Source organism: Mustela nivalis (genome assembly GCF_964662115.1).
Source record: "Mustela nivalis genome assembly, chromosome: 14".
NCBI lineage: Eukaryota > Metazoa > Chordata > Mammalia > Carnivora > Mustelidae > Mustela > Mustela nivalis.
Genome location: NC_139033.1, coordinates 78753912 through 78778610, shown reverse-complemented (window position 1 = coordinate 78778610; position 24699 = coordinate 78753912). Strand labels below are relative to the sequence as shown.

The 24699-nt window shown below is 49.6% G+C and overlaps 2 protein-coding genes across 13 annotated transcripts in view; one reads left to right on the top strand and one right to left on the bottom strand.

Moving 5' to 3' along the window:
- Positions 1-6499, bottom strand: part of TUBB6 (tubulin beta 6 class V) — a 17125-nt gene extending 10626 nt beyond the window's left edge. Inside the window, exons 1-3 of one of the 2 annotated variants that reach the window (XM_082697387.1) lie at positions 6324-6499; positions 5831-5939; positions 4143-4253 (exon numbers count right to left, since the gene is read on the bottom strand). In XM_082697387.1, coding sequence (XP_082553513.1) covers positions 4143-4253; positions 5831-5939; positions 6324-6380 — 277 coding nt within the window. In that variant the 5' untranslated portion in view covers positions 6381-6499. Of the gene's footprint in view, positions 1-4142; positions 4254-5830; positions 5940-6323 lie in introns of those variants that run through there. The other variant, XM_082697388.1, reaches the window with a different exon arrangement.
- LOC309847350 (uncharacterized protein) lies at positions 5417-24699 on the top strand. 11 transcript variants are annotated; one of them, XR_014302418.1, is made up of 6 exons: positions 5885-5969; positions 7135-7244; positions 7725-7829; positions 17379-17408; positions 19099-19386; positions 24240-24699. XR_014302418.1 is itself a non-coding variant. In XM_082697402.1 (5 exons), exons 1-5 carry the CDS (start codon positions 5730-5732, stop codon positions 24252-24254), a joined length of 381 nt encoding a protein of 126 aa, XP_082553528.1. In that variant the 5' UTR covers positions 5417-5729; the 3' UTR covers positions 24255-24699. The 11 variants fall into 11 exon arrangements, 1 of the variants encoding a protein (XP_082553528.1); XM_082697402.1 differs by lacking the exons at positions 5885-5969; positions 7135-7244; positions 19099-19386 and adding exons at positions 5417-5749; positions 15596-15806; XR_014302411.1 differs by lacking the exon at positions 7135-7244 and having other exon boundaries at positions 5706-5969; positions 7620-7829.

Sequence of the window (24699 nt, the reverse complement as noted above, 5' to 3'; positions counted from 1 at the left end):
TGGGATGGAGCTCCATGTTGGGCTCCTCGCTCAGTGGGGAGTCTGCTTCTCCCTCTGCCACTGTCCCTCCTCAGCCCTTGCTCGTGCTCGCTCTCACGCTTTCAAATAAATAAAATCTTTAAAAAACAAACAAACAACTCACAAGCTCATGTACTCGCTTCTAACATGCATATGCCCCAGGAAGGCCTCCTTACAGGGTCAGCAACAGGACCTGGCCTGCTGGGAGAGGACTAACTGGACAGAGAAGGCAGGGGCCCACTTCCCACTGAACATGCCTTCCGCACTTCTACCATGCCCAGCCCATCAAAAATCAAGTACAGTTGACCCTTGAACTATGGTGGGTGGGCTTAAACTACATGGGTCCACTTACGCACAGAATTTTGATAAATTAAGTACAGTACTGTATGTGCACTTTCTCTTCCTATGATCTTCGTACCATTTTCTTTTCTCTAGCTGACTTGATTATAAGAATACAGTACAGAATACACAGACTATACAAAATAGGTGTTAAACGATTTTTATGTTATCGGTAAGAATTCCAATCCACGGTAAACTATTAGTAGTTAAGTTTTCGGGAAGTCCAAAACTGTAGTAAATTTTGGACTGTGCAGGAGGTCAGCATGCCTAAACCCGTGTGTTTTTTCAAGGGTCAACTGTATACTTTTCTTAATGACGCAATCTATTAATTTTGTTTGGTAAAGTTTACTAAGACTGAGGCAGATTCCGCCAACTGTAATCCAGGTTCAAGAAACTTTAGTTATCCTCTCAGACTCTCACCAAAAGTCAATTAAACCTCCAAGGGAAGGCACCTGGGTGGCTCAGATGGTTAAGAGTCTGCCTTTGGCTCAGGCCATGATCTCGGGGTCCTGGGATTGAAGCCCGCATTGGACTCTCTGCTCAGCAGGGAGCCTGCTACTCCCTCTGCGGCTCCCCCTGTGTGTGCTCTTTCGCTCTCTCTCAAATAAATAATTAAAATCTTAGAAGACAAACAAACAAAAAACCTTCAAGGGAAGAAACTGAGCCAAATTCTATGCGCAGGTGTATTTCTATGCCCGGGAGGGAGACAGGCCATTGCTTCCTTCAGATTCTTACAGAGACCTGGATGCCTGGGCCCCTCGTTCCTCACACCGTCAAGCCGAAGGAGCCCCAGGAACGTAAACTGATAACACCAGAGATGGTAGAGCTGAAATTAGCTGCCAAGTCTCCCTTCTCCCCATTCAGTTCTCTCTTTTTGGTGCCCCGAACTCAGTAACCCAACCAAGCAGTGCATCCAGGAAGATTCTATAGCTGTTAAGAATCTATACCCGTTAGTAAGAGAAAGAGAAAGATGGCGTTGATCTGTGTCAAGACCAGTTCCCCGGGGAGGTCGTCCTTTTTTCCTTTCGGGCATACAGACTCTGAACGTTCCCCCAGTCAAGGCTACATCACAGGTACTGAGGGAGCCGACCACAGGACGGACCGAGACGGACACCAGCCAGTGCTAAGAGCGAGAGGGCAGGGGACGGCAAAGGAGTCCAACTCTTCTAGAAACCAGGACGCAATGTCCACTCTGCATGTGCAAGCATTTCTTCCGGACAGATTCCTTGAACTGACACTGTTGAATCGAGATTCCTGAGTTGCTGAATCCATTAAGCTCCTCTCTGACAAGGGCCACAACTCCGTCTCCCCAGACAACCTAGCTATCTGTTGGTTTTTAAAGTACCACCCAGTCTGTTGGGAGGAAAATGTCTTGTTTGACAAATGTCTTGTCTCCTCCTCATTCCCAATTACTGGTAAATTTTGTCCCTAGGTATTTATAACTTTCACTGCTACTGTGAATAAGATATTTTCCCATTATATTTTATAATTGATTATTGCCTTGAAGGACATCAATTTGTCCCAGTTTGCCTGGGAGTTGACCAGTTTCAGCACTGAGCAGGCAGTGTCCTGAGAAGCCCCCCCAGTCCCAAGCAAATCAGGACAGTTGGTCACCCGATAGCAATAATGTCTGAGGCTTTATTTTGTGTCTAGCTGCCTTACTGAGGTCTTGTAAGTGCCAGTCACTGTTCACTGGACAGCCTATCTGGAAAATCCCAGAGAATCAGTCTACCTTCAAATAACAATTTTGTCTTTTCCTTTAAATGATCCTTATCTCCTTTCCTTCTCTGGTCTTCGTGTACTAGCTAGAACCTTCAAAACATGGACTAATAGTAGGGGCAATGATATCTCTTTCTCATATGTGACTTCGTGTGGAATACTTCTAATGTTTCACCAGGGAGTGTGACGTTGCTATGGGTTTGGTAGATGATTGTTAAACAGAGAAAGTATCTGTCAACTTCCAGCTTACACATAAGGGTTTTTGTTCTGAACAAGTCAGGAATACATACTGAATTTTGTCAAATATTTGGGGTTACCTATTAAGATGCTGTCTCTCTTAATCTATTAGCAGACTTCTCCATGTTGAATCACCCTTGCCTTCCTAGGATGTTGTTAATATTTATCAAGCACTTACTTTTTTTTTTTTTTTTTTTAAAGATTTTACTTACTTATTTGACAGACAGAGATCACAAGTAGGCAGAGAGGCAGACAGAGAGAGAGGGGGAAGCAGGCTCACTGCTGAGCTGAGAGCCTGATGCTGGGCTCAATCCCAGGACCCTGGGATCATGATCTGAGCCAAAGGCAGAGGCTTTAACCCACTAAGCAACCCAGGTGCCCCTATCAAACTTACTGTGTGGAAGATAATCTAGATATATAGGATTTAAATAGGATTACCTGTTACCCTCAATGAAATTGTCTCTATCTGGTGCCTTTTGAGGAAGGGGTTGGAAAGCAGATCTTTGATAGATTTAATTTCTATATCACAGTAACTTTAAGCCCTGAATCAGTCTTAAGAGTCTCTCATTTCAGGGCGCCTAGGTGACTCAGTCATTAAGCACCTGCTTTCAGCTCAGGTTATGATCCCAGGGTCCTGGGATGGAGCTCCACATCAGGCTCTCTGCTTGGCGGGAAGCCTGCTTCCCCTTCTCCCACTCACTCCCCTTGCTTGTGTTCCCTCTCTTGTTGTCTCTCTCTCTGTGTCAAATAAATAAATAAAACAAAAAAGATTCTCTCATTTCCATGTGAGACACTTTGCCTTTTACGGACACTGAAACTGTGCTTGGTTGATTGAGGTACTTCTGTTGGTTAAGTAGTATTTTTCTCTCTGGGCACATTTCTTACTCAATTACACTGGTAATTTTTGAGAAAGAACATCAGTGAATCTAACTGAAGCGGTATGTAACATTGAAATAGGCCACTGCCTAACTCTGCTACAGAGTCATCAGTTTGTGTACCAATAAAATCTTTCAGGATTCTGTCTCTACTTAATCTTGATTCTAAAAACCATGGCTATAGGGTGATGGAGGCCAGTAGCACTAACGGTGTCACTTCATTTAATGTTATATAATTTTCTTTGGGGGGCACCTGGGTGGCTCAGTCACTAAGCGTCTGCCTTTGGCTCAGGTCATGATCCCAGGGTGCTGGGATAGAGCCCTGCATCGAGCTCCCTGCTCGGCGGGAAGCCTGCTTCTCCCTCTCCTACTTCCCCTGGTTGTGTTCCCTTTCCTCTCTGGCTGGGTCTCTCTGTCAAATAAATAAAATCTTATTTTTTTTTTTTCCTTTTGGAGTATGCAGAGGGACAGGTGTTTTATGTCTTAGGTAGAAGAAGGGAGGGAAGGATTTACCCAGTTTTAACAAAACAAAATTCACATGGTGCCGAACTTTGGGAAGAAAGGAGAGTAACTGCCTTGAGGTAATGAAAAAGAAACATAGGTATAAACACATCGCAACTGAAAGATGAGCAACACAAGAACCAACAAATGATTATCATCATGTTATGATCATTTATAAGGGGAAGAAAGAAGCTAATGTCTAAAAAAATCTGTTAAACCAAGAACTATCAATACAAGCACTTCCTTTAGCGATACGGAGATTATGTTCCTAAAGAAAAGTCGAGAATTAAAAGGCTCAGCACCCTGGCATGACACTGGGGACTGCTGATTTCCATCCTAAGCTTTTCTTTGTCTTTTAATCTCGCACATATATCAGTTTAATGTGTAAAAAAAAAAAAAAAAGAAAGAAAGAAAAAGAAAAAGACAGAAGGAAGCAGAAGAGAGGGAACCCACCGAAGATGAAGTTGTCGGGCCGGAAGAGGTGCCCGAAAGGCCCAGACCGCACACTGTCCATGGTCCCCGGCTCCAAGTCCACCAGGGCAGCCCTGGGGACGTATTTCTGAGCTGGAAGAGAACAAAGTCCACGCCCAAGGTCACTTTCTGGTCTCCAGGGTCATGGGCTGCCCCACAGTGAGTCCCCCCAGCTGCCCAGATGGTAGGAAGCAGGGTCTCTTTAGAGACAGAACCTTAGTGCTGGGAGGGGACCAGGGAACACTGTCCCAGCTGATGCTGTCCCGATGAGGAAACCAGCCCAAGCATGAATGGGCAGAGGAAGTACCAGGAATAAGCAGGATGAGAAATCAGGTCTCCTGACTTCCTGCCTTCTGTATTTTCCACTTCACCCTGACACCTCTTTCCTGTTGGGAAGCTTTACTTTTTGAGCTCCATGGAAATAAACTGTCTCTGTTGCAGCAAACCGCTGTGTGGCTCTGACATTCTTTCCACTTTTTGGCACCTCCCTCATGCACACACATGCAGGAACCCAAGCTGTAGTCTGAGCGCCTGGTTATGGGGCTGTTTCTGGGATGCACTCTCATTCATGAACAAGTGCCTACTGGGCAGGAACTTGGGACTGCACACAGGATCTGCCCTATAACTCCTGTCCCGCTACACACACACACATGCAGACTGAAGAGAGCAAGTTAACAAGCAGGACCTAACTGGAATTTTCCTGAGGGCTATCTTGAAATTTCATATTCTATGCCCTGCTGGTCCAGATCTTTCCTTCTAGCTGCTAGATGGATAAAACCCAGTGACTTATGTATCCTGCTCTTCACAGCTCTTGTATAGACAAATGGCAAGTGACTCCAAAAACAGGAGTAATTCTTTCTGGGGACATACGTCATGCGTCTGTCATTTTGTGGGTGTCCTTTCAAAGTCTTAGTGGTGCTGTTTAGTGAAGGGCACCTATCACTTTTATAATAAAAACTAACAAATAACATATACATGTAGCCACACATATATACCTAGGTACCCAGAGCAGAGGTGAGATTATTCCCAAACTTGGATATGCCACAGCTTGGAATTTTTACTGCACTCCACCAATGATCCAGAATTGAGAACATAGAACGCTTTTGGACGTTGGTAAAAGGTCAGATAAGTCATTTAACGGGGGTGCTTTTCAGATTTTTAGCCAAGAATCTCCATTAAACCGAAAAACAAAACAGAAAGTCGTACGTGACCCAGTAAGTGATTTCACAACACTAACGGGTTGTCTGGTTCAAGAGTTCAGACTCTGAGATAGGCCAAATTCGGTTGTTTGAAAGAAACTGACGGCGGATTTCCCGCCCCAGGGCGAGAGAGGAAGGAGTCCGGCATCCTGCTATATAACCCGGGAAAATTTCCGAGGGCAAACTACCCTCGCGCGAGGGCGTTATCCTGAGAGCTAACCTTGGGTCGATCGGAGAAGACTCGGGAAGGCCGGGGTCCCAGAGGGGGAAGGCCCGGTCCGGGAGGGGAATGGCCCAGGTCCAAGCGGGGCATGGCCAGAGTCCAGGCGGGGGTGGCCGAGGGCCCGGAGCGGAATGACTAGGGTTCCTGATGGGTGGCCAGAAACCTAAGTGAGGACGGCCAGGGTTTGGGAGGGGGACGGCGGGGTCCGACGGGGAAGGGCGGAGTCCCGGCGGCGCCGCGCTACTCACAGGATGACTCATTGTAGTAGACGTTGATTCTCTCCAGTTGCAGCGCCGAGTCACCCACGTAGCCTCCGGCTGGGTCGATACCGTGTTCATCGCTGATCACTTCCCAAAACTTGAGAAGGGCAAGGCGGGGGGAGAGACGGTGAGAACCCGGAGCCTAGGGCGCCCTCCCCCCCGGCTCACGCCACGGCTGGCCCGGCGGGGCGGGGTGCGCGGGGCCCGGCTGCCGAATTCCAGGCGCGCCGGAGCCGCCGGCCGCCGCTCCCAGCTGGGGTGGGGGTAGGGTGAGGGGCAGGGGGGGTCCCTGGCTGTGACGCCCCGTCCTCGGCCGCGCCACTCCTCCAAGCACTTCTCGGGTGCAGCGCAGGGCAGGACAGGGCTCCGAGGACCGAGGCGCACAGAGGGTGCGCACCGGGGCGCCCGCACCGAGGGGTCAAGCCCCGACACCGTAGGCTTGCTCGCTGCCCACCCTCAGGAAGCCCGGTGCCCGGCCCACCTTAGTGCCGATCTGGTTCCCGCACTGGCCCGCCTGGATGTGCACAATCTCCCTCATGGCGGGCGCCGGCTCTGCGCTCTGGGAACTGGCTCTTCCGACCGCGGCGGCGACTGCGGGCCGGGGGCGCTCTCCCTGGGACTCGACCCTCTCTCCTCCCCCGATCCTGGCAGCCCAACCAATGGCCGCGGGCCTCGCCCTCCCCGGCCGCGCCCCCTCAGCCCCCGCTCCCCTCAGCGCCTCCAGAGCCCCCACCCCCGGGCCTCGCCCTCCCCGGCCGCGCCTCCTCCGATCCTGGCGGGCCTTGGGCCTCCCTTCTCTCCCGGCCTCCGCTCCTTCCCCACCCCACCCCTCCGCCAGGGCTCGCGCCCCGGGCACCCCGCTGCCCGCGCCCCACCTCGGCTCGCCTCCCCCTGGGCCATCTTCCTGGGGCAGCTTCCACGCGGTTCTGTCCCAGGAGGGAGAACAGAAAGGGGAACTGAGGACCCCTTGCTGGGGAAGTCAGGCCGGGAAAAGAGCCTACTGAAGCGGGTTTGGGGGCGGAGGTAGGGTTAGTCGTTGGGGACTTCCAAAGTGGGGAGGCGGACGGGAAGGACACGGTTCTGGCCGGTCGCCGCCCCCATTTTGCTGCCCACACCTCTGTTGCTGACCCTCCCGGGAGGGAGACCCTTCCCGCTGAGCCGTCGTGGGCAGGCGGGGGCCCACCCGGAGCCCGGCGGGGCCAGGCCGGGGCGCTTGGCAGCCGTGGGTGCTCACAGTCCCCCCGCGCCCCCCGCCCCGGCTCCCCGCCCGCGCTGCGGGGCAAACCCTGCAGGGAGACGGGCTTTGGGACACGAAAGTGGAGTGTTCGGCGTGACTCTGACACTCGTCTCGGGCATTGGCTCTCACGGCCTTGCTTTCCTGCCTGTGCGTCTCGGAATACAGGTACCATTCGGTTCCGACGACCCCGAATCTTTTGTAGTGGGATTTAGTTAAAGTGAATCCCTGGCTGGGGCCGACAGCGAACACACACGCGCGCGCACACCCACACACACCCACACGCACGCACACCCCCGCACAGTTGTCTACGCAGCCTTTCCATCTGGAGTCAGCGATGAAAAAGCTCTTTGGCCCCAGGAGGGGCAGAGGACTGCCTTCCACCTCTGCTGGCCCCTTCACCTTCCCTACTCCTGGGTGCGGGGGTGGGGGGTCCCTTTTGCTCTTCCGAGCGAGGTGTACCTGTGTGCCTGCTCTTTAAATGCAGGACGAGTGAGGACGCTAGAGGGAAAGTTTAATCACACGGGCCTCTCTCTCCTCCAGGGGCCACACGGAAAGGCAGGCCAATTCAGCAGAACGAACTAAGCCCTCTCTGCGGACTTGGAGACAACTCTGCCTATGCAAATCATGGCTCCGTATTTCTTTTAGAACATGGTACAGCCCTGACCTCGCTCTGAACTCCAGTCCTCCCGCTTCAGCATGTTTGCTGGACGGTCCCTCCTGGGCACCTGCTCCCTTCTCACCCTCCAGCAGGTAATACAGTCCTCATTTTAGGGGCTGACATCTGGGCCCTCTGGGCTCTGGCCCCCTACCCGTCCCTCCTCAGTTGCCCTCATTCTGCCCCCACCCCTTCTGTTTGCCCCACCCAGCCTGGGCCCCTCTGCTGCCAGCCCTCTCCATAGGCATGCCCACCACGGACACCCACACACCTAGAACTCTCTCCAGTTCACTCCTATGGATGCTTCTTGCTGGCAGGGCTCGCTCACTCCTGTACCCATGTGGCAGACACTTAAGGCATGCCAGGGGTAATCAAGGTTACTTCTGGGCATGAATTAGGCCCTCAGGGAGCGACAGTCCCTCTTCCAGGCCCTGTTGTGTGGTAGAAAGCAATGACCACTGGGTGGTGAGTCAGGGTGACTTGGAATTCAATTCCGGTTCTGTTTCCAATTAGCTTTGTGTTCACTCCAGTTCTCTGGGCTTCAGCTGATTCATGTGTAAAGCAAAAGGATTATCCTAGGGGCTCTGGTTCTGTGGCACCTTCGTTTGGAATGTACATCCACCGAAGACTTCTGCATGAGTTTCCCTGTGTGAGCACTTTCGGTGGGGAGACTCTGGAAAGGCCGGACTGCGCCCCACCCACCCCCCCCATGCCCCGGACAAATTGAAATGCTACACAAAGTGGAAGGGACAGCGCTCCATCACCTGCACCAGCAGTTTCTTTTTAGATACAAGGAAACCTTGGGGAAGTCCTCACGAGTGTGTGGTTGGAAAGAGGCAGAGAACTTGAAAGATTTTTTCCTTCTGGAGTTTTCCAAATGTTTCCGATGTTAAGGATTATTTTCTTTACCCTTTGCGTCCCTGGCCCTGGTCCCCTCCTGCACCTTCTCAATGCCAGAGGCCACAGCCCTGCCCACACGCCACCATCAAACTTTCAGCCTGAGGTGACCCGGCTGTCTTCTTCCGAGTAGCTGGCACCCTTGCTTAGGCTCTCTGTGGCCATTGTTCCATTTAATTATTGACTCCAAGTAAATGTTCCCCTCTTCCATCTCCTGGGACTGAATCCAGTGTCGGGAGGTGGGGGAGTGGAAGGCCTCGGGTTCCTGGGGGAGCCTTTGCTCAGCTCTGGTCCCACAGCCCTTGCGGAATCAAGCCACTAAGTAGCTTAAAGAAAAGTGTCTTCTTCAGCAGCTTTGGCTGTTTGTGGCAATAACTGTGTTTTCAATGCTAGTCCTTCGGTGGGGATTTGCATCCAAGATATTTGAAGGAACCAGAAAGTAGGTGTCAGTGGCTTCAGGACCACGGCTTGGTAACAGGATTCAATGGGGGAAAGTTGACTAAGTGGAGTTTCTGATGGACACTCCCTGTAGACCGGCCTACCGTCCACATCAGAAGGGCGAGTAACTAAGGTGACTTAGGCTCACGTCCACACGCTTTTCCACATAATTTATAGAATCATCACAACATCCCTCCAAGGCAGATGTTATTGCCCATGAGAGAACCGATGCTCAGAGTGGCCGTCACCTTGCTGGCAGTGGGTGACAGGATCCCAGCCCCGGTGGCTAAGGCCCTCACAGTGATGGGGCTGGAGCAACAGGACACCTGTGCCTGATGTAGGAGTTATAAATTAAGTCTACAAAAATTTTAAAGAGTTCATTCTGCCCTGCTTTTTCCTGTCTGGCAAGCCAGGTTCCAACGTAGGATTCTCAGACGCCTCAGGGATGTGCATCAGGAGTGGCAGTGGAGTGGGGAGGGCTCTAGCCTCCAGCCCCAACTCTCAGCTTGCCCCCCCCTCCCCCTCCAACTCCATCCCCCCTGGGACAGGCCTCTTGTGTTCCTGTGAGCACCCCAGCACCCCCCCCAACCCCCACACAGCCATCCCTTTGTGCACATCAGTGTCACCATCCACCATGGGGTAGGAAGGTGGCCCTGGAAGCAGGTTGGGACGTTTGTGCGGGGGGCCTTCTCCCATCCTGGCTGCTGAAACAGTGGTGTGGGCACATCCTAGCAGCTGTGCCTAAAGCGGTACCGCCCAAGGCAGAGACCCTCTTGTCTGTGGCAACATGATGGGCAATAGGTGTTCATTTGATTATTGTATTGTCCTTTTAACTTTTCTATAGGTTTGTAAACTTCTCAAATGAAGGGGTGGGGGCGGGGAAGTACCAATACATGAAGGAGCCCAGTGAACGGAGGGCACAGACAGCCTGACCACAGCCTCAGTATCTGCTGGTAAAAAGCTGCCTCCTAGAGTATGGGGGTGGCTGTTGTCCCTTCCCTGGGGCACAGAGATGGGATGGATGAGCAGAAAGTTCCTTGCAGCTGAGAAACAGGGTCTCTAAGGGAGGAAAAGGACCTCCAAGAAGGGCCTCCAAAGGCGGGAGGTCTTTGAAAACAGGGCACCGTCTCTCTCATCCCTTGCGCATCAAGCAAGAAGAGAGAGGGAGGAGACGAATCACCATTCACTCTAGAGCCCCTGTGATGTTGGCGGGGTAGCTCCTTTGGCTCTAACCCCAGCTCCCCAACAGTAACTCAAGGGCCATGTGTGCAGGAGCCCTGCTGGTTTGCGAGGCAGGAACCTGCAGATGCTGCCCCATGAAGGTAGAGGGGTGGCTAAGAGAAGAGCCAAAGGACAGATGACTGGGCCCGGCCCACGCACGCACGCACACACACACGTACGCATGCGCGCACACAGCCCCCTGCCCACCCCACTCGGAATTTCCATGATCGGGTTCACCCGGGCAGTGGGGATGGGGATGGTCACGTGATGGCACCCTTCCACGATGCTCCCTCTCCAGCCGCTTTTGTTTTGGCTTGGGAACAAAAAGTTTTATAGGCCATTGCTAGACAAGACCGGTTTGGGATGTGTGATTGGAGAATACCTTTGTTTTTATGGAATGCCGTACGCCCTGGAGTGCCACGGGGAGCCCCTGTGGGGTGGGGCTGCTGGCAGCCTGTTCTGCTCTAGGTGGGAAATGAATCGGAAAGTTAACTGTGCCTCCTAACCCTGCATCCTGGAGGTTCTGGGTTTAAATAAAACCCGTTTCCTCATCAGCCAGAGTTAACCAGGTGATCTTAAAATTCCTTTGCAGGGGGCGCCTGGGTGGCGCCCTGGGTGTGTTAAAGCCTCTGCCTTTGGCTCAGGTCATGATCTCAGGGTCCTGGGACTGAGCCTGCATGCTCAGCAGGGAGCCTGCTTCCTCCTCTCTCCCTGCCTGCCTCTCTGACTACTTGTGTTCTCCTTCAAATAAATAAACAAAATCTTAAAAAAAAAAAAAAAAAATTCCCTTGCAGCTCTCATATCTTGTGACTGATCAGCACCTTTCCTAACAAAAAAGAGCCAGCTGACCTAAAATGTGACCTGGTTGTCCCATTTCACCTCCTTCTAGGGACGTAATGAGCAGGGGCCCAGGTGGCTCAGAAGATTGGGAGTCTGCCCTTGGCTCAGGTTACAATCTCTGGGTCCTGGGATTGAGCCCCACAGCCAGGCTCCCAGCTCGATGGGGTGGTGGGGGAGCCTCTTTGTCCCTCTGCCTCTCCCCCTGTTTTTTCTCATTCTCTCTCTAAAATGAATAAATGAAATCTTAAAAAAAAAATAGTGAGCATATATCCATAAAGTACACAATGAAGAATAAACATTCATTCATTCGAACTGAGTGTAGCAAATCAACTTTGTAACAAATATAACCTGACAGCCACCTGCTGGTAATGGAAGTGTTGCCCTGTTGTGTGGCAATGTGGCAAAAATGGCACCATGTCTTGCTGTGTAGTCAGATGGCTTTACCCAGCCCAACCTAACTTTGTATTTTCCCAGTCATGGAATCAGCTCCAACGCTGACCATTTTCTCCGATACTGTGCCTAATGTAACAGTCTTCAGTCTGTTCTAGAAGGAAGGGCTCTGTGTGAGGTGGCAGAATCCCGGGCTCCGATCCCCGATGTGACCTTCAAGTCTCAGCTTCTTCCTCAGCAACATGAGGGGGTTGAGTGACCAGATGCAAAGGCCATGAGTCCAAACATCCAGGAGAACACACTCTGGTAAAAAGCTGCCTCCTAGAGTATGGGGGTGGGTGACGGGATCCCAGCCCCCGAGAACACACTCAGGGGACCTTTCCCTCATTCTTTCTCACCCTGACCCCTTATCTTGACCACACACACTGCAGGGTGTGTGGGGTGAGGGGCTGAGGCCCCAGCACACCCAGGTGCTATGGAGGAGGGGAGAGACGTGCTGAGAGGGGCAGAGGCCGTGGTGGGGAGCTGCCCTGGGGAGAAGGGGCTCCAGAATGTTCCAGCCAGGTGACTTAGCTGGAGGCCAGAGACAGGTAGGAAAGGCACCTTCATCCTGGGATTTTTAAAACCAGCTGAATCAGGACAATGTTCAAGGCTAGCCTTGCATACTTTATATTTTTAAAAATAATCGTTATATTCTTTTCCCATTAAACCCTAGTAGATGAGTTTTGCAAGTTGAACATTCTGGAGATCTGTTGCACAACACTGTGAATATACTGAATGCTCCTGAACTGTATGCTTTAAAATAGTGAAGATGGTACATTTTATGTTGTGCCCTTTTTTTGAACCACAATTTTAAAAAGGGGTGGGGTGGTAATAGACAAGCTTCACAAAAGTTGGAAAAAACTGAAAAGTAAACAAAAAACAAAATCCAACCCCCCAAAAACCATTAATTAATTAATTAACATTTGGATGCATTTCCTGGCGGTCTTTTTTTTGATTAACGTATAGTGTAATATTAGTATCAGGTGTAGGATTTAGTGATTTCTCACCTCATACAACAGCCAATGCTCATCACAAGGGCCCTCCTTCATCCCCATCACCCACCTCCTCCCTTCCAGGAACCCGTCCTGGCAGCCTTATTCTACAACCAGTTTTCTTACACTTAATTAGTTTCCTGTGGCGTGTGGGCTTTGAAACCCTGAACTTTGAAAGCGTATCTTTTTCACATTTGTATGGTGCTCCATAAGAACCATCCTTCTTTTTTTTATTTTTTATTTTTTGAGATTTTATTTATTTATTTGACAGAGACAGAGACAGCGAGAGCAAGGGAAGTGAGAGAGGGAGAAGCAGGCTTCCCGCTAAGTAGGGAGCCCAATGATGGGCTCGATCCCAGGACCCTGGGACCATGACCTGAGCCGAAGGCAGACACTTAAGGACTGAGCCACCCAGGCGCCCCCATACAGACCATCCTTAGCGAAGGCACAGCATTTTATAGAGTATTCTAATTATTTCCTTCTGTTTGGCTATCTCCATTGTTCCCAGTTTCCAGCTACTGTCAATAATGCTTCAACAAACATCTTTGTAAGTGAAATGTTTTTGAACTTAGAACTGAAGGTTCATCCCTAAAAGTGGAATCACTGGAGCAAAACTATGATTCAAAGGATTTCGATCTGCATTGTTAGCCCTCTTTCCAGAAGAGAGGCAGAGAGGAGCAGTGTAGGAAAGAGCTCATTGCAATCTGAGGCTGAGAATCTTTTTGAAGAGGGAGAGCCTCACCAACCCCCAGACCTCCTCTCCTGGTCTCTGGATGCCTGGAATTCTTTGAGAGAGAGACAAAGCCTGTGCTTTTCCCTTAAAGAAGAAATACCTTAGAGGCTCAGCTGGCAGGGGCTTGAGGTCTGGTGTGTGTGCGAATAAAGATATGGGGCCCTGCCCTGATTAGTTGGAGGTGGCCCCTGGGAGGCCCCCAGCCTGTCCCTGAGAAAGGAAAGGACACTTCTGCCACCTCTACCTGGAGTCAGCCCTAACATGATGGGAGTCACTCCAATGAAATTCTGTGTACCCCACCGGGCCACTTCACTCGCCCCCGTCTTATGGGAACCACCCCTGACAGTTTCATGTGCAAAGTGTTCCCTGTCCCTTTCTATGTGACTTCTGCAGTAACCTCCTTGGGAATGTTAGAGCAGAAAACTGTCCCGCTAATAAAGTGTGGTGGCTAGGATTGGTGCCTTGTGGAGCTTTGAGAATGGACAGAATAAATTTAGTTTCCGCCCTGCCACCTGGGGAAATGGGGGGTATAACTCCAGGCTTATCCAATTGTTGGGCAGATTATGTACTGGGGATGTAAAGGTCTTTACTTTTGATGAGAAGGTTGCCCAAGAGCAGGCACTCAGCACGTTTGTCTTCAAGTACGTACCATATAAACGCATTATTCTCTCAGTTCTAGAACTGCAGATGACAACTTTGTTTGGTTGCAGTCATAGGGCTGTAAAAAATTTATGTTAAATGAAACAGAAATCGATTTAAGTGATTGTGTGATTTAGAAGGTTGTGTGTGTGTGTGTGTGAGAGAGAAATACTTAATTACCTATTTATTTTTAAAATTTAAATTCAATTGATTTACATATAGTGCATAATGTTTCAGAGGTAGAGTACAGTGATTCATCTGTCTATATAACACCCAGTGCTCAGTACATCACGTGCCCTCATTAAGGCCCATCACTCAGTTACCCCCACCCCTCCAGCAGCCCTCAGTTTGTTTCCTATGAGTAAAAGTCTCTTAGGATTTGTCTCCCTCTCTGATTTCGTCTTGTATTATTTTTCCCTCCCTTTCCCTACGATCCTCTGTTTTGTTTCTTAAATTCCACATATGAGTGAGATCATATGATAATTGTCTTTCTCTGACTTATTTCGCTGGGCTTAATACCATCTAGTTCCATCTACATCATTGCAAACGGCAAGATTTTATTTTCTGATGGCTGAGTAATAGTCCATTGTGTGTGTGTGTGTGTGTGTGTGTATAAATATTACATCTTCTTTATCCATTCATCTATCGATGGACATCTGGACATCTGGGCTCTTTCCATAGTTTGGCTCTTGAGAACATTGTTGCTATAAATATTGGGGTGCAGGTACCCCTTCAGATCACTATATTTGTATCTTTGGGGTAAATGCCCAGTAGTGCGATTGCTGGGTCATAGGGTAGCTCTATTTTTTCAACTTTTTGAGGAAGCTCCATGCTGTTTTCCAGACTGACAGCACCACCTTGAATTCCCACCAACAGTTTAGGAGGGTTCCCCTTTCTCCGCATTCTTGGCAACATCTGTTGTTTCCTGACTTGTTAATTTTAGCCATTCTGACTGGTGTAAGGTAGTATATCATTGTGGTTTTGATTTGTGAGTGATGTGGAGCACTTTTTCATGTGTCTGTTGGCCATCTGGATGTCTTCTTTGCAGAAATGTCTATTCATGTCCTCTCCCATTTCTTGATTGGATTATTTGTTCTTTGGGTGTCAAGTTTGAGAAGTTCTTTATAGATCTTGGATACTAGCCCTATAGATCTTGGATACTAGCCCTTTATCTCATATGTCATCTACAAATATCTTTTCCTATTCTGTCGGTTCTCTTCTGGCTTTGTTGACTGTTTCTCTTGCTGTAATATTCTTCTTGATGAAGATTCTTCATTCTTCTTGATGAAGTCCCAATAGTTCATTTTTGCCTTTGTTTCCCTTGCCTTTAGAGACGTCTCTAGCAAGAAGTTGCTGTGGCTGAGTTCATAGAGGTTGCTGCCTATGTTCTCCTCTAGGATTTTTTTTTTTTTTTAAGATTTTATGTATTTATTAGAGAGAGCACAGCAGGGGGTGCAGCAGGCAGAGGGAGAAGCAGTCTCCCCACTGGGCAAGGAGCCCCATGCAGGACTTGATCCCAGGACTCTGGGATCGTGGCCTAAGCCAAAGGCAGACACCCAACCAACTGAGCCACCCAGGTGCCCCTCTCCTCTAGGATTTTGATCGATTCCTGTCATCAAACAAATATTTACCTCATTGATGAACATAAGTGTTCAGTTTTATCTGTTAGGGAAGAGAATGGAGAAGGCAGGACGAGGACAAAAAGGAAGAGAGAGACCTCCATGTGTAAAAGGAAAAGGAGAAATACAGAGAAGACCCGCCGTGTGTTCCCACCGATGGATCTGCCCCTGGGGTTAGCGCCCTTGCCTGTTTCTCCGGCACTCTCCCTCTGCCTTGCTGGATCGGCTCCCTGGCAGGGCCTGGGGGATCAAAGCTCCAAGGTCAGAGCCACCTCAGTCTGTTCTGTCTGGTTCTGTCGTAGGATGCTATTTTGAGTGTTGATGATTCACTGATGTATTCATCCTTTTCTTCAACAAATGTTGAGTGTTTACTGAATCCAAAGCACTGGGCTACGACTGATTAGAATTGTCATCAAGTTTTAGTAACCTCTGCAACAAATAAGAAAAAGAAACTTGATATGCTGGGAATAAATAGTGGTTGCCATCATTCTTACTATTAAATGACTTGGAAACATTTTTTTTTTCATGTTAATATTAAGGAAGAAAGTGATGGAAGTTGAATGAATGAGTCTGCCCGTAAGTGTGCGAGGAAGGGCAGTTATATGGGAACCATCAAGGAAGGAGAATTTCAATGGGACTTATTTGCACAGGCAGAGCGGACCCCCTCCCCACACTCTCCCCGCGCTGCCCCAGGAAAGCGCAAGAATAATCGACTAGATGCCCAGGATCCAAAGGGACCGTATTAATGAGATTTGGGATCTCCCAACAAGGCTGGGAAGCCCCAGCAGTGAGGGTGACCACATGATGCTTCCAACCCTCCGGGTACCACATCCCAGTTAATGTGCACCACATCCCAGGAACCAGGGTTTCCTGGGGACCTCTTGCGACCCCCGCCTTCTCCTCCTGAGGTCGACGGGAGTTGCTAGCATCTTGTTCGTGATGAATCCAATGAGCGTTTGCATGCCTGCCAGGATACATTTTTTTTTTTTTTTTTTTTGGTGACAGAAATCTTATAGGTCTGAACTTGTGTCCATTGACTCCTAGAAAGAAGATCTAATTTAATTTATTGCTGCCCTGAACTTTGACCCTTGGAACTTTATCTCCCTGTGACTTGGACTCTGCTGTGGGTCCCCCAGCCCAAGCCTCCTGAGGACCTAGAGACTTTCCCCATGCAGCTTCCTGGTCCTTCTTGCTTCCTGCCCCTCTCAGCATCACCTCTACCTGTATCTTCTGCCTGGCACTCTGGCAATCTGCTCCATCCACCTTTGGGACTTCTTTTTTCCTTTTTTTTTTTTTAAACTTTATTTATTTATTTGACCAAGAGAGACACAGCAAGAGAGGGAACATAAGCAGGGGGAATTGGAGAGGGAGAAGCAGGCTCCCTGCTGAGCAGAGAGCCCAGTGCAGGGCTCGATCCCAGGACCCCTGGGATCATGACCTGAACCAAAAGCAGACACCTAATCACTAAGCCACCCAGGCATCCCCACCTTTGGGACTTCTGCCTGTTGCCGCTGTCAGAGCCCCTCAGGCCACATCCCTCGCCTCCTCCTGGCATGTGTCAGCTGGCCTCTCCCTGCCCTGGGACGTGTCTGAGACGTTTGGACCTGTTCATCCCTTCTCCAGCCCCTCCTATCACTCACTGAGCTGTTATGTAATGAAACAGTGCCAGGAAAACCAGTTAAAGCTCTGCTATACTTTCCCAACTAAAAGCATAAATGGGACTGTTGGGGCTTTTGCTATTTACCCCTGTGGCTTGGATTAAATTAAGTTCTGTGCATCACCCCCCCCCCCAGGTTGGAATAATTAGATGATGTCCTCTTTTTCTGGTCCTAGATTCCCATTGGACATGACATTACCACACAGGTAAGTCAGCATTGAACTTCCAGTCTGCCCCAACCCCGGTATCATGCACTTGGTCTCCATGATCATATTCTCCAGGTGTCCCACATTTAGAATTCTTCCCTCCTGGACCAGACTGTAAATTCCCAAGGTTAGAGACTAGATGTCCTGTATGCAGCACTCAGCACACAGCTCACTAGGCACCTGCATCCAGTAAATGATTGGAAACGAAGAAAGTAGAATGCAAGAAAATTTGCAGTGCAGAGGGCTTCCCCTTCCTAAAGGGAGGGCCCAGAATTGATCATAATGGGAAATGAGGAAAAATTTAGCCTTGCCTTCCTGAACAAAGATGTGTCCACCAGGGTTTTCTGAGAATTAAGTGTAAATTCAGACGGCATTTTAAAAGCAGAGTCAGAATGGTTCACAACTGATTACAATCAACTGTGCCTCGTTCTCTGCCCCACCTACTCCCCGGGCTAGTTAGGGACTGAGTTTTCATCTTAGCTGTGGGCGTGGCCCTGGGTGCTCTTGCAGGTGTTGGGGGGGAGGGCATCTGGGAAGGCAGGAAACAAGCCCTGAGGCCGCTGCTCTGGGGCTCTGGAGTGGGGTGGGTCTTTCCACCTAGCAGGCTTGCTGGGAGCACCTGACGTAACAGATCTGAAGATGCCCGAAAACCTGAAAGTGCCAGACCAAAGCAATGTGATGTTCTCATCCTTCCTCCTCCGTAGTAAGAGACTGCTTTGGAGAGTTCAGCTCAGTTCAGACTGGGGGCCACCCGCTCCCAGCTGTCTCAGCTGTCCTCAGGAATGCCGTGGCAGCCCCTCCCTCGCTTCTCAGCTGGCCTGGTGATTCAGAAAGCATCGCCCTCCACCCACCCTGACCGCTTATCTCCCAGTTCTTTAGCTTATCCCTCCTAAAATGTCTCTGTGACTCACTGCCCAATATAGGCTATAGGGCTCACTCACTTGAGATCAGGAGAGATGAAGCCGTGTCTGGGGCCATGCCACAGTGTTCCGAACAGGGAGCATCGTGCTTTAAGCAATGTATCTCATTTAAGGCCGTCCTTCCCAAGGCAGGTCTTATTTGCTCTGCTACAGAGGAGGAAACCAAGACCGAGAGAGGCCACGTAACTTGTCGTGCCCTGTGACTCCTTCTTCAACTCTAACTGCTGCTTTTTCTTTCCTCCTTTTACATTTTGTTGTATAATAAGAGCCCTTAAAGTGAGATCTACCCTCTTAGCAAAGCATGCACTCTATCATTATTCTTTTTTTAAAGATTTTTATTTATTTATTTGACAGACAGAGATCACAAGGAGGCAGAGAGGCAGGCAGAGAGATTGGAGGAAGCAGGGTGCCCGCTGAGCAGAGCCGGATGCGGGGCTGGATCCCAGAACCCTGGGATCACGACCTGAGCCCAAGGCAGAGGCTTTAACTCACTGAGCCACCCAGGCACCCCTGCACTCTATCATTATTGACTATAGATACAAGGTTGCACAGCAGATGTCTAGAACTTCCTCATCTTGCTCAACTGAAACTTTATGTCTGCTGATGAGTAACTCCCCATTGCCTAGATCCTAGCTTCTTAAACAAGAAATGGGGCCGGGAGCTCAGGGTTTGGATCTCTGCTGGCATAATGCAACAGTGTTTCAGCTGCAATAGAATTGGCTGGAAACTGATGAAACAGGAAGACCTCTTTTGTCTGGTGTTTATTCCAGGGAGAACTGGGGGTCACAAGGCTTTCCTGGAGAGTGAGATCGTCTCCCTGCCCTTCCTGTTCATCCTCCCTGGGCGAGAGGCTGCGCTCACCCACCAGAGAGACACACTGAGCGCCAGCCTCTGCTTCAAACGGAGGCCATGCCTTGTCCCCTCTCTCATCTGGCTTCCACTCAACAGAGCAGCTGGAGAAGTGGCACCTCAAGGGCTCCCCGACTATTTTTATGTGGCCATCTGCCTTCTCGACAGGGCCTGGCAGGCAGCAACCCTCCCGAGGAATGCCACAGCAGGTGGGTGACGCCCAGACAGCTGCGGATGCCCAGCCCTGCCCTTGACTGTTGTTCTGGGGACGCTGGAATTGCGGCGCAAGGATATCAGGAGGAAAAAGGAAGCCTCTTTCATGTCGTGGCTGGGGCGTGATGTGGCTGCCCTTCTGTTCTTTTTCCGTTTCTAGAACAAGCTAAGGGCAGTTCTGCCCTGCCACCACCGGGACCCAGGTGGCAGGGCTGAATGGGGAGCACAGTGTGGGGGGCAGCAACACGGGCCACCTGCAGACCTCAGTGCCATCAGAGGAGACAGCACAGTAAGGAGGCTCTGCAGAGGGGAATGTACTCAGTGTAAGCCTCAGGCTTCAGCTGTAATAAGACCCCGGAGTGTCCCTACAGCCCACCCTGCCTGAAAGCTGAACCTGGGGCCACATGGGGGCAGGTGGGGATTTTCTCCAGAAGCGTGGATTGGTCGGGGACCATGGTCAGATCTGTGGTTAGTGAAGGGCTTCCTCACTCATAGTTCCGGGGAATGGAGGAAGCATTAAAAATCTATCAATAGGGGTTCCTGGGTGGGTCAATCGTTAAACGTCTGCCTTTGGCTTGGGTCATGATCCCTGGGTCCTGGAATCAACTCCCGCATCTGGCTCCCTGCTCTGCAGAAAGCCTGCTTCTCCCTCTGCCCACTCCCCCTGCTTGTATTCTCTCTCTCGCTGTGTCTCTCTCTGTCAAATAAATAAATAAAATCTTTTTTAAAAAATCAATCAATAAAAACCCTTTTGGCAATACAGAAACTTTTAAAATATGCAAATTATACATAAGATGCTGAACCCAAGTTCCCATGGAAGCATTTCTTAAAGAAACCTTGACTGTCCACTTCTTTCCTGAGAAAAGAAAGAAAAGACTGTATTCCTGGCAGATTTATAGTAAAGGCTTAATTTGCCTTTTCCGGGACGAAATGGGAAAATAAATGGATCAGTATATTGAATTTCTGCTACGTCTTTCTTTCTCCTCAGTGTAAAAGATGTTTCCTTCCCAGGCATGCATGATGCCTGCTACCTGCCGAACCCCATTCCAGGTCCATGTGCTCTACCAACTGCAACAGCAGTTGGGCTCTTGGGGTTCAGGAAGAGGTGGATCAAGTCTTCTGGGCTGGTACTGGTGGGACTTTGAGAAAGGCACTGAAATTCTAGATTTTAGGCTTCCTCATCTGCAGGGTAATCATGATAATGAGCATCTTAATCACTATTTTGTAATGGTAAAAACATTAAAAAATTTATAGAATGAGGCGCGTGGGTGGCTCAGTCATTAATCGTCTGCCTTCTGCTCAGGTCATGATCCCAGGGTCCTGGGATCCAGCCCCACGTAGGGCTCCCTGCTCTTCAGGAAACCTGTTCTTCCTCACTCTTTTTTTTTTTTTTTTAAAGATTTTTATTTATTTAGTTGACAGCCAGAGATCACAAGTAGGCAGAGAGGCAGACAGAGAGAGAGGAGGAAGCAGGCTCCCTGCTGAGCAGAGAGCCCGATGCGGGGCTCGATCCCAGGACCCTGAGATCATGACCTGAGCCGAAGGCAGCGGCTTAACCCACTGAGCCACCCAGGCGCCCCCTGTTCTTCCTCACTCTTGCCCCCTGCTTGTGTTCCCTCTCTCTGTGTGTCTTTCTCTATCAAATAAATAAATAAAATCTTTTTTAAAAATGTAAAGAAGTTATTGGGGGATGCGGCACCTGGTTGGCTCAGTGGGTTAAGCCTCTGCCTTCAGCTCAGGTCATGCTCTCAGGGTCCTGGGATCGAGACCTGCATTGGGCTGTCTGCTCAGCAAGGAGCCTGCTTCTCCGTCTCTCTCTCTGCCTGCCTCTCTGCCTACTTGTGATCTCTTTCTCTGTCAAACAAATAAATTAAATCTTTAAAAAAAAAAAAAAGTTATTTGGGGGTGGGGCACCTGGGTGGCTCAATAGGTTGGGTGACTGCCTTCAGCTCGGGTCATCCTCCCAGGGCCTTGGTTAAAGTCCCATGTCTGGCTCCTTGCTCAGCAGGGAGCCTGCTTCTCTCTCTGCCTGCTACTCTGCCTGCTTGTGCGTGCTCTCTCTCTCTCAAATAAACAAAAAAAATTCTTAAAAGAAAGAAAGAAAGAAAGAAAGAAAGAAGTTATTTGGAACATGACTGACCCAACAAGGGGATCAGAATCCTTGTGGGTGTCTAAAACTCCCCTCCTTTCAGGAGAGGTTGGACAACTGAACTGAATTTTTGCCCTCCTTGCGGCAAGGACTCTGGTTGCAAATGGCACATGGTCAGCGAGATGCTGGGGCGGGGTGGGCGCACTGGTTCGGAAGCAGAACTCTTCCTCTTGCTCCTGCTGCCCTGCAGCTCCCAGCAGACCCACTCGGACCCAGTGAGCGTGTCGAGGATCAGGGGCACCAGAGCTCAGGCAGCCCTGACTCCAGCCCCCCGCTGACGTGAGCACCTAATTCCCTGTGCGAGACCCTTCCATGCTGCAGCTGCCCAAGGTGGCTGTTGTTCCTACTTTGAACCCTGTCTGCGATGGCGACTCAGAATGAAAGCGGGGTGTGGCAGTCAGGAGCGGCTACGGGAGCAGAGAGGGCCCCGACCCCACTGCCCCTGTGCTCGTCCTCTTATTTCCATGAGGCTTGGTCTCTTGGGCATTTTAGGTGGCAGGGACCACGGATGCCGCTAGACTAGCCTGGGCCCGGCGACCCACGGGTGGTTTTGGGTCTGGCAGCTCCATCCAGACATTGGAAAGCCCAGCACCAGCTGTTCCTCAAAGAACGATGTGTGTGTCTCACCCGAAGAGCAGGAAGGGGCGCCGTGCAGAGGGAAGGGGCCCCCCGCATGGCCAAGACAACCAAGACGAGCACGGACTCCGGCACCTGGGGGAGCCATTTGCTATTTCTGAGAGATGTCCACCATCGATGGCCGCAAAACACAGTGGCTTGAACAACAGGCATTTTTTTTCTTTTCTTGTCCCTCCCTCCTCTCCACCCACCGACCTGGCTGACAGCTCTGCGTGTGGCTCCAGGCTGGGGGACAAGGGAAGCCCTGGACCACATGCCTCACTCTGGGGACCCTGCCAAAGGGGTCGTGGTTACCTGGTCGTGTTCTCATCTTGATCACCCTGAGAGGGCCCAGGGCAGGCCAGGCACGCACACTGAAGGCTTGGTGTGAAAATACCAAACCCGCCATCATGGGGCCTCCCGAACCCAGCAAGACCCTCTGCCCCAGCAGGGAGCAAAATCTCATCTTCCCAGGAGCCTAAGAGACGAGTCAATTTTGAGAGGAGACGAGTCAACAATTCGAGGAAATTGTTGCTCATGTCTGATCAATTGAGTTCATTTGAGTGTCTGTTTTTGCTTTGTTTTTAAAGATTTTATTTATTTATTTGACAGAGAGAGATCACAAGCAGGCGGAGAGGCAGGCAGAGAGAGAGAAGGAAGCAGGCTCCCTGCTGAGCAGAAAGCCGGATGCGGGGCTCGATCCCAGGACCCTGAGATCATGACCTGAGCCTAAGGCAGAGGCCTAACCCACTGAGCCACCCAGGTACCCCTGAGTGTCTGTTTTTATAAACTATTTTGCTCATTTGTGACCTGCCTTTGATATTTTTATTAGTATTTTTGTGATTTTTTCATGCTCTCAGGAACTATGTGTTTTCCTGCCATTATTTAGTAGAACCTTACTGTTTGTGTTTATATTATTATTTTCAGTCTGTTTTAGCCTTGTCTTATTCTTATAACATTGCTCTTGGGAAGGAAAAATAACATTATACCCATTTTACAGATGAAGAAATTAAATCTGAGCAGTATCAGTTAACTCCGCTAAAGTCACCACAGCTGTTAAAATAAAAGAACTTGGAACTAGCACCTGCATTTTGTAGGCGTCTTCAAGAAAACATGTCTATTTTGTAATAATCATGTCGCCAATGTCCCCTCCTCTACCCTCCCACCTGTTTTTGGACACAGCCTTGGCATCCCTTGTGTATTAGTCAGCTCTGTTGCAGTAACAAACAACCACATGCTCAAAACCAAACCAAACCAAACCAAACCAAAACATGTTTGTTTGGCAACCACAGGGTGATATTAAAAAATGGCAAACAGGGGCGCCTGGGTGGCTCAGTGGGTTAAAGCCTCTGCCTTCAGCTCAGGTCATGATCCCAGGGTCCTAGGATCGAGCCCCGAATCAGGTTCTCTGTTCAGCAGGGAGCCTGCTTCCCCCTCTCTCTCTGCCTGCCTCTCTGCCTACTTGTGATCTCTGACTGTCAAATAAATAAATAAAATCTTTTAAAAAAATGGCAGGCACTGGTACCATAAAACTTGACCCAATCAGTCAAACTACAAAATGAAGGGCACCTGGGTGGCTCAGTAGGTTAAGCGCCCGACTTGATTTCAGCTCCAGTCATGATCTCAGGGTTGTGAGACTGTGCCCCAAATCCAGCTCAAGCTTAGCACAGAGTCTGCTTAAGATCTTCTGCCTCTGCCTCCCCCTCCCTCATGTACGTGCGCACTCTATGTCTCTCAAAGATAAAATTAAAAAAAAATACAAAATAACATTTTTATCCCTAGTTAAACAAAACTATATATTATAAGGGGTGCCTGGGTGACTCAGTTAAGCGTCTGCCTTTGGCTCAGGTCATGATCTGAGGGTCCTGGGATCGAGCCCCACTTCAGTTCCCTGCTCAGCGGGAAGACTACTTCTCCCTCTCTCTCTGCCTGTCACTCCCCCTGCTTGAGTTCATTCTCTGTCAAATAAATAAATAAAATCTTTTTTAAAAACCTATATATTATAAACTCCCAATCATGTGATATAAGTTGTAGCACAATTTGTTAAATCATTTTATTAATTTTGAATCACTTTTTGGTTTTTAGGAAATGTTCATGTGACCTCCCCATATGACTTGGTGACTGCTAGCTAAATGAAGCCATTGTCAGAGGGATGGTCTGGCACGGAATGACATCGATAGACACTGGGTGTCTTGTATGGAGAACTGCTCTTCGCCTCAGTGGCATTTGCTCTTCGTGCTCAAGAGTGCTACGAAACCAACAGTAATTCCATTCAAAGCACTTCTAGACTTCTCTAACACTGCCTGAGATTTTGTACGGTATCTCCGTGATTAGCCAACCTGTGAAAAAACTCTATTAGAATGCCATTATTTAGTAAGTGCCTTCCTCTTGTTGATTTTTCCTTTTCAAGCCATGGAACATAATGCAATACCTTGAAATAATGTAAAACATTGTTCTATTTTTCGCTTTTGTCATCAAACCGCAAGTGTGTTGTAATATAATTTGTCAGACATCATCAATGGGAAAAAAATAGTTTTCTCCTGGA

Coding starts and splice junctions, on each gene's coding strand:
- LOC309847350 (XM_082697402.1), top strand. CDS start 5,730: ATGGGTGGCCAGAAACCTAA. Junction 7,830..15,595: donor CCCTTCTCACCCTCCAGCAG/GTAATACAGTCC, acceptor TTTATCTGTTAG/GGAAGAGAATGGAGAAGGCA. Junction 15,807..17,378: donor TGGGGGATCAAAGCTCCAAG/GTCAGAGCCACC, acceptor TTCTGGTCCTAG/ATTCCCATTGGACATGACAT.